This window comes from Octopus sinensis, linkage group LG2 (genome assembly GCF_006345805.1).
Source record: "Octopus sinensis linkage group LG2, ASM634580v1, whole genome shotgun sequence".
NCBI lineage: Eukaryota > Metazoa > Mollusca > Cephalopoda > Octopoda > Octopodidae > Octopus > Octopus sinensis.
The window spans coordinates 163,606,281-163,620,657 of NC_042998.1; the positions used below are offsets into that span (position 1 = coordinate 163,606,281).

General features: G+C 39.3%; 1 protein-coding gene across 4 annotated transcripts in view; it reads left to right on the forward strand.

Moving 5' to 3' along the window:
- The window catches only part of LOC115226650 (centlein-like), a 410,125-nt gene that overhangs the window by 189,753 nt on the left and 205,995 nt on the right, over positions 1-14,377 (forward strand). For all 4 annotated transcript variants that reach the window (XM_036500365.1, XM_036500367.1, XM_036500368.1 and 1 more), the window contains one exon: positions 9,373-9,452. In XM_036500365.1, coding sequence (XP_036356258.1) covers positions 9,373-9,452 — 80 coding nt within the window. The remainder of the gene's footprint in view (positions 1-9,372; positions 9,453-14,377) is intronic.

Below are 14,377 nucleotides of genomic sequence, written 5' to 3' on the forward strand. Positions count from 1 at the left end.
CTTTGTTTTCTTCTTACTTATTTGTGTCTCTCCTTTCTAAGTACTGGGGTGAATTTGTTTGGCAAGGCCCTTCAGAGCAGTGCCCCAGCATGGTTGCAGTCCAATGACTGAATGAAGCAAAAGACATGCAGGAAGTAAATTGACACCTTTAATTTTCAAAATCTTTTATTTGATATTAATTGGTTGAAGGAGAGCTGCTCGTCCATAATACCCAAGCTTATGCAGATATGTAACACATGTTCTTGGACTAACTTCTAGCAGTTTTGCAATGTCAAGCCTTCGAACGGGGTTCATTTTCCACAATTCTCTTCAAACATTGAAGCTTCCTTTCCAAGGGTCCAGGTCGGCCGGGACGAGAAACTGTTGATTCTTTTCCTAGGCTTTTGAATTGCACTATAATTCTATTAACAGTAGCATGAGGAATTTGAAGATTTTTAGCAATTTTTCGCTGGCTAAGACCAGCCTTAGATTGCCCAACAATACAACCTCTTTAAAAATCTGACAGTTCTGCTGAATTTTTTGTGTGTGGCATGGTTACTCTTCGCAAATGTTTAATATTATGGAAACTGGAATGAAAAAGAATAATTACATTGTAAATTCTACACTTCTGAAAACATATCAAGATGCTTAGATCAGAAATTTTGAAAATTAAAGGTGTCTATTTACTTCCTGCATGCCTGTGTATACACACACACACACACACACACACACTTCATCTTGAACCATTAACCTCTACACGTTTTTTCTCTCTCCATTTTTTCCTCTCATTTCTTTCTGTCAAAGAGCATAGGCATGAGCTGTCAAAGACTTTTCCATTCTTCCCAAGCATTAAAAACTAATACACTTGTTTGTTTTTTCCTTCACCTGTCTTCATCTTTTGTTTTCTGTAAATTTAAACTATATATATATATATGTGTGTGTGCTTACGTGCATGCAAGAATCTATGTGTTGTGTGTGTGTGTGTCTGTTTGTTTGTGTGCACTGTTGTGTTGACATCATGTGAAGGTTGTAAGTGAATGTCACCGTCTTAGAAGTGAAATGAAAAACATGTCTGGCCAAGGGGAAATGCTACCCTGTTTGGAAACAGGTGAGGGTTGAGGACTGGAAGGACATTTGGCTATACAAAAATCTGCCTCAACAAATTCAATCTGATCCATACAAACATGCAAAAGTGGACTTTTAAATAATGATGATGTTGATGATGGTAGAAGTGGCTGTGAGGTAAGTAGCTTGCTTACCAACCACATGGTTCGGTGTTCATTCCCACTGCATGGCACCTTGGGCAAGTGTCTTCTACTATAGCCTCAGGCTGACCAAAGCCATGTGAGTGGATTTGGTAGACAGAAACTGAAAGAAGTCTGTTGTATATATGTATGTGTGTGTGTCTGTGTTAGTCCCCACAATATCGCTTGACAACCGATGCTGGTGTGTTTACATCCCCGTAACTTAGCGGTTCGGCAAAAGAGCCCGATAGAATAAGTACTAGGCTTACAAAGAATAAGTCCTGGGGTCGATTTGCTTGACTAAAGGCAGTGCTCCAGCATGGCCGCAGTCAAATGACTGAAACAAGTAAAAGAGAGTATATATATCTAAAGAATACCCCCATACATATATATATATAGAGGACATGTATGTGCATATGTACATATTTGTGTATATGTCGTTATGTGGACATATTTTTGGATTGTATGGATGCAGGTATATACGCTACAGTACACCCACCCACCAATGTTGATGATAATGATTATGATATCTAATGTGTTTAAGCAGTAAGGTATCTTGTTTGTTTTGTACTATGACATTTTATTTTAAAATCTCAACTGTTTCTAGACTGCATGTATATATATACAAACACATACACACACTCATAACTAACACTATGCTCTAATGTTTATGTTGTAGCTTACCTCCTGCCAATAAATGTTTATTTCTTTTCTTATGTGTCATATACTGAAAAGCTTGTTTATTATAAACTTTCTCTCTCTGTCTCCTACCGTTCCCCCTCTCTCTCTCCCTCCCTCCCTGTTGCCCTTCTCTCCCCACCACTTATTTTCACCACCCCTCCTACTCTCTCACTTACTCCCTGTTCTCTCTCTCCCTCTCTCTCTCTCTCTCTCTTGCACCCTGTTCTCTCTCCCTCTCATGTGTGTGTACACAGTCAAGGATGCATGTGCACATGACAAAAATAACTATACATCAATGTGTATGCCTTTTGTTTTGTTATACATTTGTATGTGTTTTATGTTAAAAGTTTTCTTTTGCTTTTTTTTTGTCTAATGGTGATGAAGAGGTCAAGGAAGGAACCATGGAATTTGTTGCCCTCTCTCCCCCATCCTACTGCTGTGACAGTAGAAATGTTAAATAAGAAATAGCAAATTTTCTGAAACAAAATCAGTCATATGTGTGTGTGTGTATATATATATATACATACATACATACACACACACATATTAAGAGAAGAAAATGAAGAGTTAATGGTTAATAATTATTTACGTGCCGGTGACACGTAAAAGCACCATCCGTTCGTGGCCGTTTGCCAGCTTTGTCTGGCCCCGTGTCGGTGGCACGTAAAAGCACCATCCGTTCGTGTCCGTTGCCAGCATTGCCTGGCCCCGTGCCGGTGACACGTAAAAGCACCATCGTGGCCATTTGCCAGCTCTGTCTGGCACCTGTGCAGGTGGCACGTAAAAAGCACCCACTACACTCACGGAGTGGTTGGCGTTAGGAAGGGCATCCAGCCGTAGAAACACTGCCAGATCCAACTGGGCCTGACGAAGCCTCCCAGCTTCACAGACCCCAGTTGAACCGTCCAACCCATGCTAGCATGGAAAGCGGACGCTAAATGATGATGATGATGATGATGATGATGATAATCATTTCTTCCTACAGTTGTTTCTATTTATACTCATTGAATGAATTACAAATTGTCCATTAAATTTACATTCATAAGTTATGAGCAAAATATCATGAGGGAAAAGTTAGACATTGCTTTGCTCATAACTTATAAATGCAAATTTAATGCACAAATTTGTAATTTATTCAATGAGTATAAATAGAAACAGCTGTAAGAAGAAATGATTATCAATTTATTAGTAAATAATTATTAACTGCTAAGTCTCCATTTTCTTTTCTTAATTTAATATGGATTATATACTTAATATATACCTATTGATTCAGGTAAATTTTATTTCCCAAAGATATAAGGTATAAAACCAGTGTTTTCTTGGGTGTAATCATCACTTTAAGAGGTTAATATAGCCTCTAATTAATTTGCATATGTGTGTGTGTGTGTGTGTATTTGCATGTTTATATATATATATAAAAATATGTGTGTGTGTGTGTGTATACACAAGTGAGTGGATAAATATAAGAAGGGCACTCAACACGTTTATTGGGAGTTACATATATGGATCAATACAGTTTGATTCAAATTTGTTGGTACTCCAAGAATTTCAACCATGATGCTAATCTTTAGTCATTTTGAATTTGAATGAAAGAAGTTGATTGTTATTACTGTAAAATTGGCTGCGATTAGTTGAGGATGGGCACATGGTGTATGGTTTGATGTTGGTATAACCGTATATCAGTGATGATAGTTAGTTGGAAAACACCACAGGGTGGTCAGAAAATCAGTCAGGTTGTTGGAGACGGGGTAGGAAGGCGCAGCATGCGCAAGTATATAGTTGTATATGTGGGTTTGTGAATACACTCAGGGTTTTGCATGCATGTCTCTTGATGCAAGCATGCACACACACATATGAGCAGACATGCACATGGATGCACACATATATACACATACCCATGTACAGTTGCACATGCTCGCATCAGTACAGATATGCATGCAAAACCAAATGAGTACGTCCACACACCTACATATACAACTATATACTTGCGCATACTGCACCTTCCTACCTCCCCTCCAACAACCTGACCAATTTCCTGTCCACCACATGGTCGATTTCCTGTCCACCATGTGGTCACTTTCCTGTTCATCATGCGGTGTTTTCCAACTAACTGTTATCACTGATATATGGTTATACCAACATCAAACCACAACACCATGTGGCCTTCCTCGACCAATCACAGCCCACCTTACAGTAATAATAATCAACTTCCTTCACTCAAATTCAAAATGGCTAAAGATTAGCATCACACTTGAAACTTTCAGAGTGCCAACAAATTTAAATCAAACTGTTTTGATCCATATATATTCATATATATACATATATATATATGTGTGTGTTTGTATGTTATATATCATCATCATCATCATCATCGTTTAATGTCCGCTTTCCATGCTAGCATGGGTTGGACGGTTCAACTGGGGTCTGGGAAGCCCGAAGGCTGCACCAGGCCAGTCAGATCTGGCAGTGTTTCTACAGCTGGATGTCCTTCCTAATGCCAACCACTCCGTGAGTGTAGTGGGTGCTTTTTATGTGCCACCGACACAGGTGCCAGATGAGGCTGGCGATATATATATATATTTATGTGTATGTGTTTGTATGTTTATATATATGTATATATGTATATATGTATGTATGTATATATGTATGTGTGTGTATATAAAAAAGGTTTAATGACGGCATAAGGACTACCATGAATTCACTTGGAATGTATCCAAAGACCATAGAAATCCTTGCTTCAGATCAAGCTGGATGGTGAACAAAAGTGTGGAGTGGAGTGAAGCATTCGAGAAGGCCAGGATAACACATGCAAGACTCAAAAGAGATTTAAAGAAGAATGTTGTGATTGAGAAGGCGAATCTCAGTGACCTTTTTGTGTGCACAGTTTGTAATAGACCATGCCTTTCTTTTGTTGGGCTCAAATCTCATTTGAGGACCCATGGAAAACAAACCCCCACCAACTATTCTGCCTATACATTTGTGCACACCCTTTCAGTGTTGTGTATGCCAAAAGGTCTGCAATTCTAACAGAGGCCTTAAAGACATTTTAAGATCCACAAAGAGCTGAACTTAACTGCAGCTCTTGGTGGTCCAAATCAGATATGCAATCTATGTGGGTGTCTTTTCAATACATTGTCTGGTTTAAAAGGCCACATCAGACTATGACGAATCGAAAGTGTAGGTACAAGTGGTGGTCAGGCTCTGCATGAAGAGTAGACAACCATCATATATATATATATATATATGTATGTATGTATGTATGTATGTATGTATGTATGTATGTATGTAGTTGTATGTATGTATGTATGTATGTATGTATGTATGTATGTATGTATGTATGTATGTATGTATGTATGTATGTATGTATGTAATGTATGTATGTAATGTAGTTGTATGTATGTATGTATGTATTATGTATGTATGTATGTATGATGTATGTATGTATGTATGTATGTATGTATGTATGTATGTATGTATGTATGTATGTATGTATGTATGTATGTATGTATGTATGTATGTATGTATGTATGTATTATGTTGTATGTATGTATGTATGTATGTATGTATGTATGTATGTATGTATGTATGTATGTAGTATGTATGTATGTATGTATGTATGTATGTATGTATGTATGTATGTATTATGTATGTTGTTGTATGTATGTATGTCTGTTGTGTGTGTGTGTGTGTGTGTGTGTGTGTGTGTGTATATGTATGTATGTATGTATGTATGTGTATATGTATGTATGTGTGTATATATTATGTATGTGTGTATATATATATGTATGTGTATATATTTATATGTAGCTGTGTAATATATAATATAATATATATGATCTCAGCACAAGGAGATAATAATAATAATAATAATAATAATAATAATTGTGTACAGTGCTCAGGTGCACTACAACTCATCTAAAGTGTATATATAATCAGGTGTAGTTTCGGCGGATTTCGGAAAGCATGAGGGCCTTAAAAGATGCAGTGTCATGGCAGTCAACAACTGACGCAGGCAGTTTATTCCATGCTTCAGCAACTCTGAGCGTGAAAAAATGTTTCCGAAAGTCATGGGAGCTGTATTGTTTTCTGACTTTGTAGGCATGTCCACGTGTGTTAGACACATGGAGATCAAAAAGGTGTTCAGTGTTGTTGTTGGTGAGGTGGTTGATAACTTTGTGGGTGTTTACCAAGTCCGTCGCCAAACGCCGGAGCTTCAGTGAATCCATGCCCAGGGAAACAAGGCGCTCAGAATATGGTAGGTGTCTGATGGAGGGTATGCGTTTGGTTGCACGTCTCTGGACAGATTCCAGGAGGTCAATGTTCTGTGCAAGATAGGGGTTCCAAACTGATGATGCGAATTCCAAGTGTGGTCGTACCATAGCTGTATACAGTTTTAAATAGATGGCTGGAGAGCGGCTAACAAAAGACCTGCTGAGTGATGCCAAGACACCCTCGGCTTTCCTGACAATCTTAGAGATATGCTTTGACCAACGCAAATCACTGCTGACAGTGATGCCTAGGTCACGCTCGCAAGAGGATTTCTTGATATCAGTGTTGTGGAGGGAGTATGTGAACGCAGGGTTTTTTCTCCCAAAATGCATGGTGGTACACTTGTCCACAGCCAGTTTCAGTTGCCAGTCTGTGATCCATTGCTGCATTGTGTCTAGGTCTGATTGCAGGAAAGAGTTGTAGACATCAGGATCTGTCCTCTTGATTTCAAGGTACAGCTTGATGTCGTCTGCATATTTCAATACTGTGGCATTCTTTAAATTGGCATCTATGTCGTTAATGTATGCCACAACAAGAGGGGACCAAGGACAGATCCCTGTGGTACACCCGATGACATCTCATATGGTGTAGAGTGCTGTCCTAGAACTGTGACTACCTCCTTTCGGCTGAGATGAAGGATTTCAACCAGTTAAAAAGGTCATCCCCCACACCCATTGCAGAGAGTTTCACCATAAGCCTTTTGTGTGGCACAGAGTGAAAGCCTTAGCAAAGTCAAGGTAGACAACATCCACCCATGAGCCACTGTCAGTAATCTGAGTAATGTCCTCAAGGAACTCGACAAGCTGGTCACTGCAGCTGGAGTTAGGGACAAATCCATATTGTGAGGGTCGGATGAGACTGTGAGAGCTCCAGAAGTTCCAGAGTGTTTCTCTGACACACAATTCCATCAGTTTTGCAATACAGCTAGTGAGACTGACTGGGCGATAGTTGACAGGTGATGTGCGATCGCCCTTTTTGAACAGAGGAATGACACTGGCAGTTTCCACTGCTCCGGAGTAGCACCATTGTTGAGACAGTACTGGAAGAAAATAGAAAGCTGGTGTAAAAGGAAGTGCCTGCCACGTTTGAGAAGCAGGTATGTAACTCCATCGAGACCAGGGGAGGCATAGTTGCGCTATTTTGAAGGTGACGTCGCAGCATTGCAGGTGTAAATTCCATAGTTGTTATGGAGTTTGCTGTTAGTGATGGTGAAGATGGTACATTTTGACTTTCAACAGTCAATATGTTTGCATAGCACTCGGCAATGAGTTCTGCGCATTCCTTGGGGTTGTCAGTGATCTGGTTTGTGTGAGGGTTGCGAAGAGGGCCCACTGGAGAGTGAGGTCTCTGCTTTGAGTGCACATATTTCCAGAAAACCTTGCTGTCAGGATTGGCTGCTATGCACTGTTCAAATTCAAGCACTGCTTTTTTTGTCACTTGCTTGAGATGGTTGGAGGATTTATTCCGCTTCTTCCTGTTGGTGTCTGATTTATGCAACCTGTATTCCCGTTCAGCAGTCCGACGTTCCCTCCTGGCAAGTCGGACCGCTGAAGTTTCCCAAATTGCCCTTTTGGGGCGGTTCTTCTTTTTTGTTTACGTGGCACTGATGCTGCACATGCTGCCCATATTGAGTCCAGGATACTCTGGAGTATAGTATTCACATCTCCAGAGTTGTAGAATTCACGCCAGTTTGGGTGCTGTAGTTCAGTGTGTGGTACAGGTTCCAATCTGCTCTCTTCCAATCGAAGGAAGCAGATTGGAGATGGTTCAGGTTTTTGTTGCCTGCAAGAGCCAGATTGGCGATGATCATAGCATGATCAGAGTCACCTAGAGGTTCCTCCGTAGTGCAATTGATAACCGCTTCAGGAGTTGTGGTGAAGAGCAGGTCCAAGGTGTTGTCGCCTCTTGTTGGAGAGGTGACTACTCATGACCAGTTTGAGTCCAGCACAAGCTCAACAAAATCGTTTGCACTCTGTGGCCAATGGAAGGTCTCCCAATCGATCTCAGGATGATTGAAATCGCCTGCAATAAACACATAAGTGGCTGTTTTCCTGGCAGCAGCTCGGAGGACATTGCAAAGCTGTGTGTCCCGATGGTAACTTGGGGGACGATAAACAACGCCAAGCAGGAGTGTTGACATGGTCATACGCACGTCACAGAAAAAAACTTCTTGTGATTCGTTCAAATCGGCACAAGGAATTACCAAAAAATTTGAACGAACGTAGACCATCACACCACCACCACGGCGGCGTTAGTGCGGTCCTTACGGAAGAGGTTGTATCCCGTAATGTTGAAAACCCCATCACAGAGTAAGGAATGCGCCCATGTTTCCGTGACAGTGATGAAGTCAGGGTCAACACTTCTGACGTAGGCGTTGAACAAATGTATTTTGTTGCATAAACTGCGAGCATTTAAGGACAACAATTTGTACCTGCTCGCAGTTTATGATGGTGTGTAGAGAATGGCAGGTTGTTCTGGCTTAGTTTCCCTGAGTTGCTGTAGTCTTTTTAGTTATTGTGGGTAGAGAGCACTCAGACCAGCTGTATCTCTCTTCCACATTTCAGCAGTCTTGACAAATCTCCAGATTTGTCCATCTTCCCGAAGACTGAAGCTTTCTGTAGAGCTGAGTTCCTATTCAGGGAAGCCACTACACGTAGCTTCGGACGTACATCGGACGGTAAGCCTGGGCGTGTTCGGAAGGTGGTCCGATTTTCCTGCCCAGCTTTAACTGAGGCCAGATGGTAAGAGGTTGCCTCAGTGGGGTCCGTAAAAGACAACTTGATGAGCCTAGGTTTTGGGCCAGGTCGTCCAAGGCGGATAGCACCCGTTGGGGGAACGCAGCCTAGGTCTTTGGCTGAGTTGGCAGCAAAAGCCTGAAGATCAGCCATGTCTTCTGGCACCCCAATGGCAATGACTTCATAACAGGAAAACACACAAAATAGACACAGATAGGTTCAATCCCCTCATCAGTTATCAACCAAATACCACCAGAATTTCAACACTTATGATAATAGTCTTCAATTTGAGAGCATCAGCTATAAAAAGTTATTGGTCTAAAATTGAGCAGACATTAAAAGGCATACAAGCTGAAAAAAAATTAAGATGAGTTCAGTAACAAGAACAGAAGTTTCTAGACTGGATAGTAAATAAAGGTGATTTGTGAAGAAAATATGATGGGTTTTTTTTATCCTCCTTACAGACTATGAGCACCTTCTTCGGATGAAAGATGATGGTAAGAAGACAGAGATGGAAGCAGAATTGAAACTTTTGAGAAGGGAGGTAACTGGAATATTTTGAAGTCTCTTGAAACATTCTTTTGCATATTCCATATACTCACACATGCACACATATACTCACACACATATACATGCTCTCATACACATACTCACTCACAGAGCTACCAGATATGCATTCGTGTACAGATGTCTTAGTTTATCAAGTCAAATATATGGTAAACAAAATACTTACTTATGATATCTCATATAGAGTAAGTCCCTTCAACATTCAACTTTGTAATTCTATAGTATTTATCATTTTATATCTATAGAAGGCATGTAGCTTTGACATCTTTATCTTCTTGCTGACATTTTTTTTTATGTTTTGAACACTCAGAAATGATATGATTACAATTTTCCAAGCTATTACTCTCATCTTTAGAGTATATATTGTATATTTTTACAGCTTTTTTACATCTACATTATCATCATTATCATTTAATGTCTGTTTTTTATGCTAACATGGTTGGATGCTTTGAGCTGGCTAAACTGAAGACTGCACCAGGCTTCACTGTCTGTTTTGACAAGGTTTCTATGGTTGGATGCCCTTCTTAATACCAACCACCATACAGAGTGGACTGAGTACCTTTTATGTGGCACCAGCACCAGTGAGATCTATTTTGGCATGGTTTTTACAGCTGGATGCCCTTTCAAACACCAACCATTTTACATTGTGAACTGAATGCTTTTTACATGGCACCAGCAGTATGTTTCATTAAATTTGATCACTGGTCACCATTCTTGGTTGTGGATGTATGTAGCCCATGTCTTGATTTGAACTGAGAGCATTGTTCTAAAGAACAATAACGTTGTTATTTACAAGTTTACTAATAATCAGTCTGATCAAAGCATAACATTAGGGGTGGTTCAAAGTACCAGCAGCTTGGGCAGTTGGCCAGAGTGCCACGTGCTAGGAGGCACCAAGAGGGAGCATGACAAAGATGAGGAAATTTCATGACCATCAGCTTGTACATGCCAAAGTTCAACTTGCCTAGGGCACCAGCAACCCTAGGGCCAATAGATGTAAATATTGCAAGAATACAATTTAAAGACAGGATTAATAGTCAGCAAAACTACGTAGTCCCATTGAGAATTATTTCAGCTATTTAAATAATCAGAAACATGGGTACCATAATACTTTTGGCACCATCTTGTCTCTTGTTCTGTGATATAAATTTTTTGTTTTAAAGTGATAATTTTACGTTAGTTTATGTTCTAAACACCATCTTAATCCTTTCTACAATAGTCACAAAGCCTGAAATTTTAGGGATACAGCTAATTAATTTCATTGACCTCAGTGCTTGAGTGGTACTTAATTTATTGATTCTGAAAGGATGAAAGGTAATGTTGACCTCAGTAAATTCTGAGATGGACGGAATGTCACTAAGCATTTCGTCAGGTGTGCTACTGTTTTCGCTAACATGCTGCCTTTTTTTAAAAAAAAAGAAATGCACAAATGTAGCCATGATTTTTTTTTTATTTGCGTCTTTTATCCGTAAAGTATCTTTTACTAGTTTCAGTCACTGGACTGCATCCATGCTAGGGCACTGCACTTAATGGCTTTAATCAAACAAGTGGACCCCACTATTTAGTTTTTAAGCTTAATATCTATTCTGTCAGTGTTCTTTACTGACCTGCAAATTTAGAGTGACCAGCACTAGTTGTCAAATGGTTACCTGGGAAAGGGGGTCAAGCACAAACACATTGACATACTTAAGCACACTCACTCACATACAACAGGCTTCAACACAGTTTTCATCTACCAAATTCACTTACAAGGCATTGGTCTGCTTGGGGGTTATAGTGGAAGACATCTTCCCATGGTGACACACAGTTGAACTGAACTCAGAACCACATGATTGCATCTCTCTTCAAAACTTCATTTAATATCTTTTCAAACTTAAGATAGTTGAAATTATCTATAGAATATACATATCAGTTCCCTGAATTTGGGAGCCACTGCTTTTGGCCATTCTTTGTAGTATAGTTCAGAAATACTGGCAGTGGGTGTAGTTTTTTAAAATATATAAAATTAAAAAAGAAGCATGTCAAATTGGCATTATCATGTTAGAGATGTAAATGGAAATGATAAACGTATTTGAAACTTGATCTTGTGATATTTGAGATCAGCTTATGCCATTTTAAATGTTGAAAGAGAAGCTATTTTGACAAATAACTGTGTAATAAATTAAAATATTTATACTCCAGGAATATAAATTTTTTACATTTCTTTTTTTGAATCTTTTCAAATGAAAACATTCTTGTACCATGTATCCTTTTACGTGTTTCTTTTTCTTGTCTTGCTTTTGTTATTTTGACACACACACACACACACACACACACATGATATAGTTGTCAAATCTCCTCTGTTCAGTTGGATCATAGGTAGGAGGCTGGGAAAGTGTCTTTTCTGCCTGCAACTACATGGGCACCTAAATACAGTTAACAAAAGCATGGTACTTACCATTCAGTTATACTGCTTGGAAGTGATGACCATGGTTTTCTACACATGCACATGTGCTGGTAACACATAAAAGGCAGCTGTGCCGGTTACACGCAAAAGACATCCACTACACTCTATGGAGTGGTGGGCATTAGGAAGGGCAGCCAGTCGTAGAAACCAAGCTGAAATAGACTGGAGCCTGGTACAGCTCTTCAGCTTATCAGCTCTATTCAGACTGTCTTACCCATCTCATCATGGAAAATGGTTGCTAAATGGTGATGATGAATCACACACATACTCACACATACACACACACACACACACACACACACACGCATGCACACATATCAATGAATGAATGACAAAAGAACAGGAGTTACATAATTACCTTCATTAGTTTACAGCTGTTTCTGCTATAAGGAACAGTGCACTCAGAGCTGATTGCTTTTATAACATCCTATAGCTTTCTTGGAGCCATTAAAATGAAGTATATGTTCATTTGAGAAGCACTTAGTTCTGAGTGCTCAGTTTCTTATAGCAAAAATGACAGTTTTAATCCTTTAGCATTTAAACCGGCCATATTCCAGCCCAAATATTCTGTTTTATGTTCAAACTGGCTAGATTTGGCTATATCCTTAGATATACAGAGTGTTCTAGAGGTCTTGGGCACATTTTGACATTGAATATCTCGAAAACGATTAAGGACATAAAACGCATCTGATATATTCTGAAAGCCTGCAATTTCAAGTTTTTTATGGAATGTTCAATGTGAGCACCGTTGGTCACACAGCACACATCAAGCCGATAGTCCAATTCTTGCCAAACGCATTCCAGCATTGTGTTGTCGATGGTTCTAACAGCTTTCGTTATTCGGGCCTTCAGTTCATCCACGTCTTTTGGAAGAGGAAGCATATAGACCAGTCCTTTCACAAATGCCCACAAAAAGAAATCACAGGATGTGAGATCTGGAGACCTGGGAGGCCAGGGCATAAGAACGCAATCATCTCACCCAGACCGTCCAATCAATCTGTCTGGCAGTGTTGTGTACAGATATTGTCTAACCCTGAGTCTCCAGTGCGGTGACACCCCATCCTGTTGGAAAATGAAGTCCCACCTGGCTCTTCTGATCGATTTACAGGGGCTCTGCTCGAAGGCAGTTCGAACTCACTCAACCGTATCACCTGAAGTTTAGGGGCGTCCTGTTCTCTTAGCTGGGCACAAACAAACATCCTTCATGAATTTACCATGCCCTCTCAATATGGACTTCCTTTCTGGTGCTTCTTTCTGGAATTTTGTGCGAAACGCACGTTGAACAAGTGTCCATGATCCAGTTTTTGCAAATTCAAGGATGCAAAATGCCTTTTCTGGTTGAGTGAACGCCATTACTGGATCTGAAAAAATATGAAAAAATCATTAACATTACAAAAACTTAATGAATTTAGCTTTAAAATGGTACCAATTTCATCTTACTACCAATCATAGTCCAACAGATATGAGGACTTAAAATGTGCCCAAGACTTCTGGAACACCCTGTATAATCACATCACTGGAATCCTGATGCTATAAGAGAACACATGATTAATTCAAAACAATGTAAATATATGAGCATTACATTTGACAAAGTAATCTAAATGCAAGCCCATTTTATTTCACCCACAGGCTGATATACTTGTATGTACAGAATACAGTAAAATTTTTCAATTATAAAATTTACACAATATTCATATGCCTATTTGTGACAGGTCACATTTCCACTACAACTTAAAATGGTTAGACTCAAACAGAAACTCGTCCAGTAATTGCCATTTGAATGGAAATTTTGTTTTCACTAGAAAACATAGAAAACCACCCCCTTGAGACCCAACTACACTCTAGCTGAGAAATATAGAACACCTCATAAGTAATATAAACATCCAAAATTTAGTGGCTGTGTTAATGAAGATGTTATACATTAATTTAATGTGTTAAACTTATCTTTATTAATGTATATCGAATTATACATAGATATCTACAAGATCTACGAGTTAGAACTTGTGATCTGCTCAAGGACCTTTTTTCTTTGTAAATTTTTGCCCACTGCACTACAAAGTTTCTCCACCCCTGGATTAAGCTGATGTAGGGGGATTACAAAAATTTTGTTCTTTTGTCATTCTTCAATTGATATACTGTGTACTCTTCTAATGCTTTATTCTAAAGCATAATTATACTGAGTTCAAACAACTGGTTATTAATACCACTGTACTTAAATGAAATCATAAAATATATATGTTTGTAAGTGTGCATATAAACACATCTTCATGAAATACCACCAATGCGTCATATGTCATCTGAGTGAATGCAATATGCAGCAACTGTCCAGATGCTCATCTTATGTGTGTGTGTGTGTGTATATATGCACATCCTAAAATAACACAATGCCTTATATGCCTGAGTGAATGCAGTTGGCAGTAGCTGTGAAGAAGCTCATCTTATATGTCTTTGTGTTC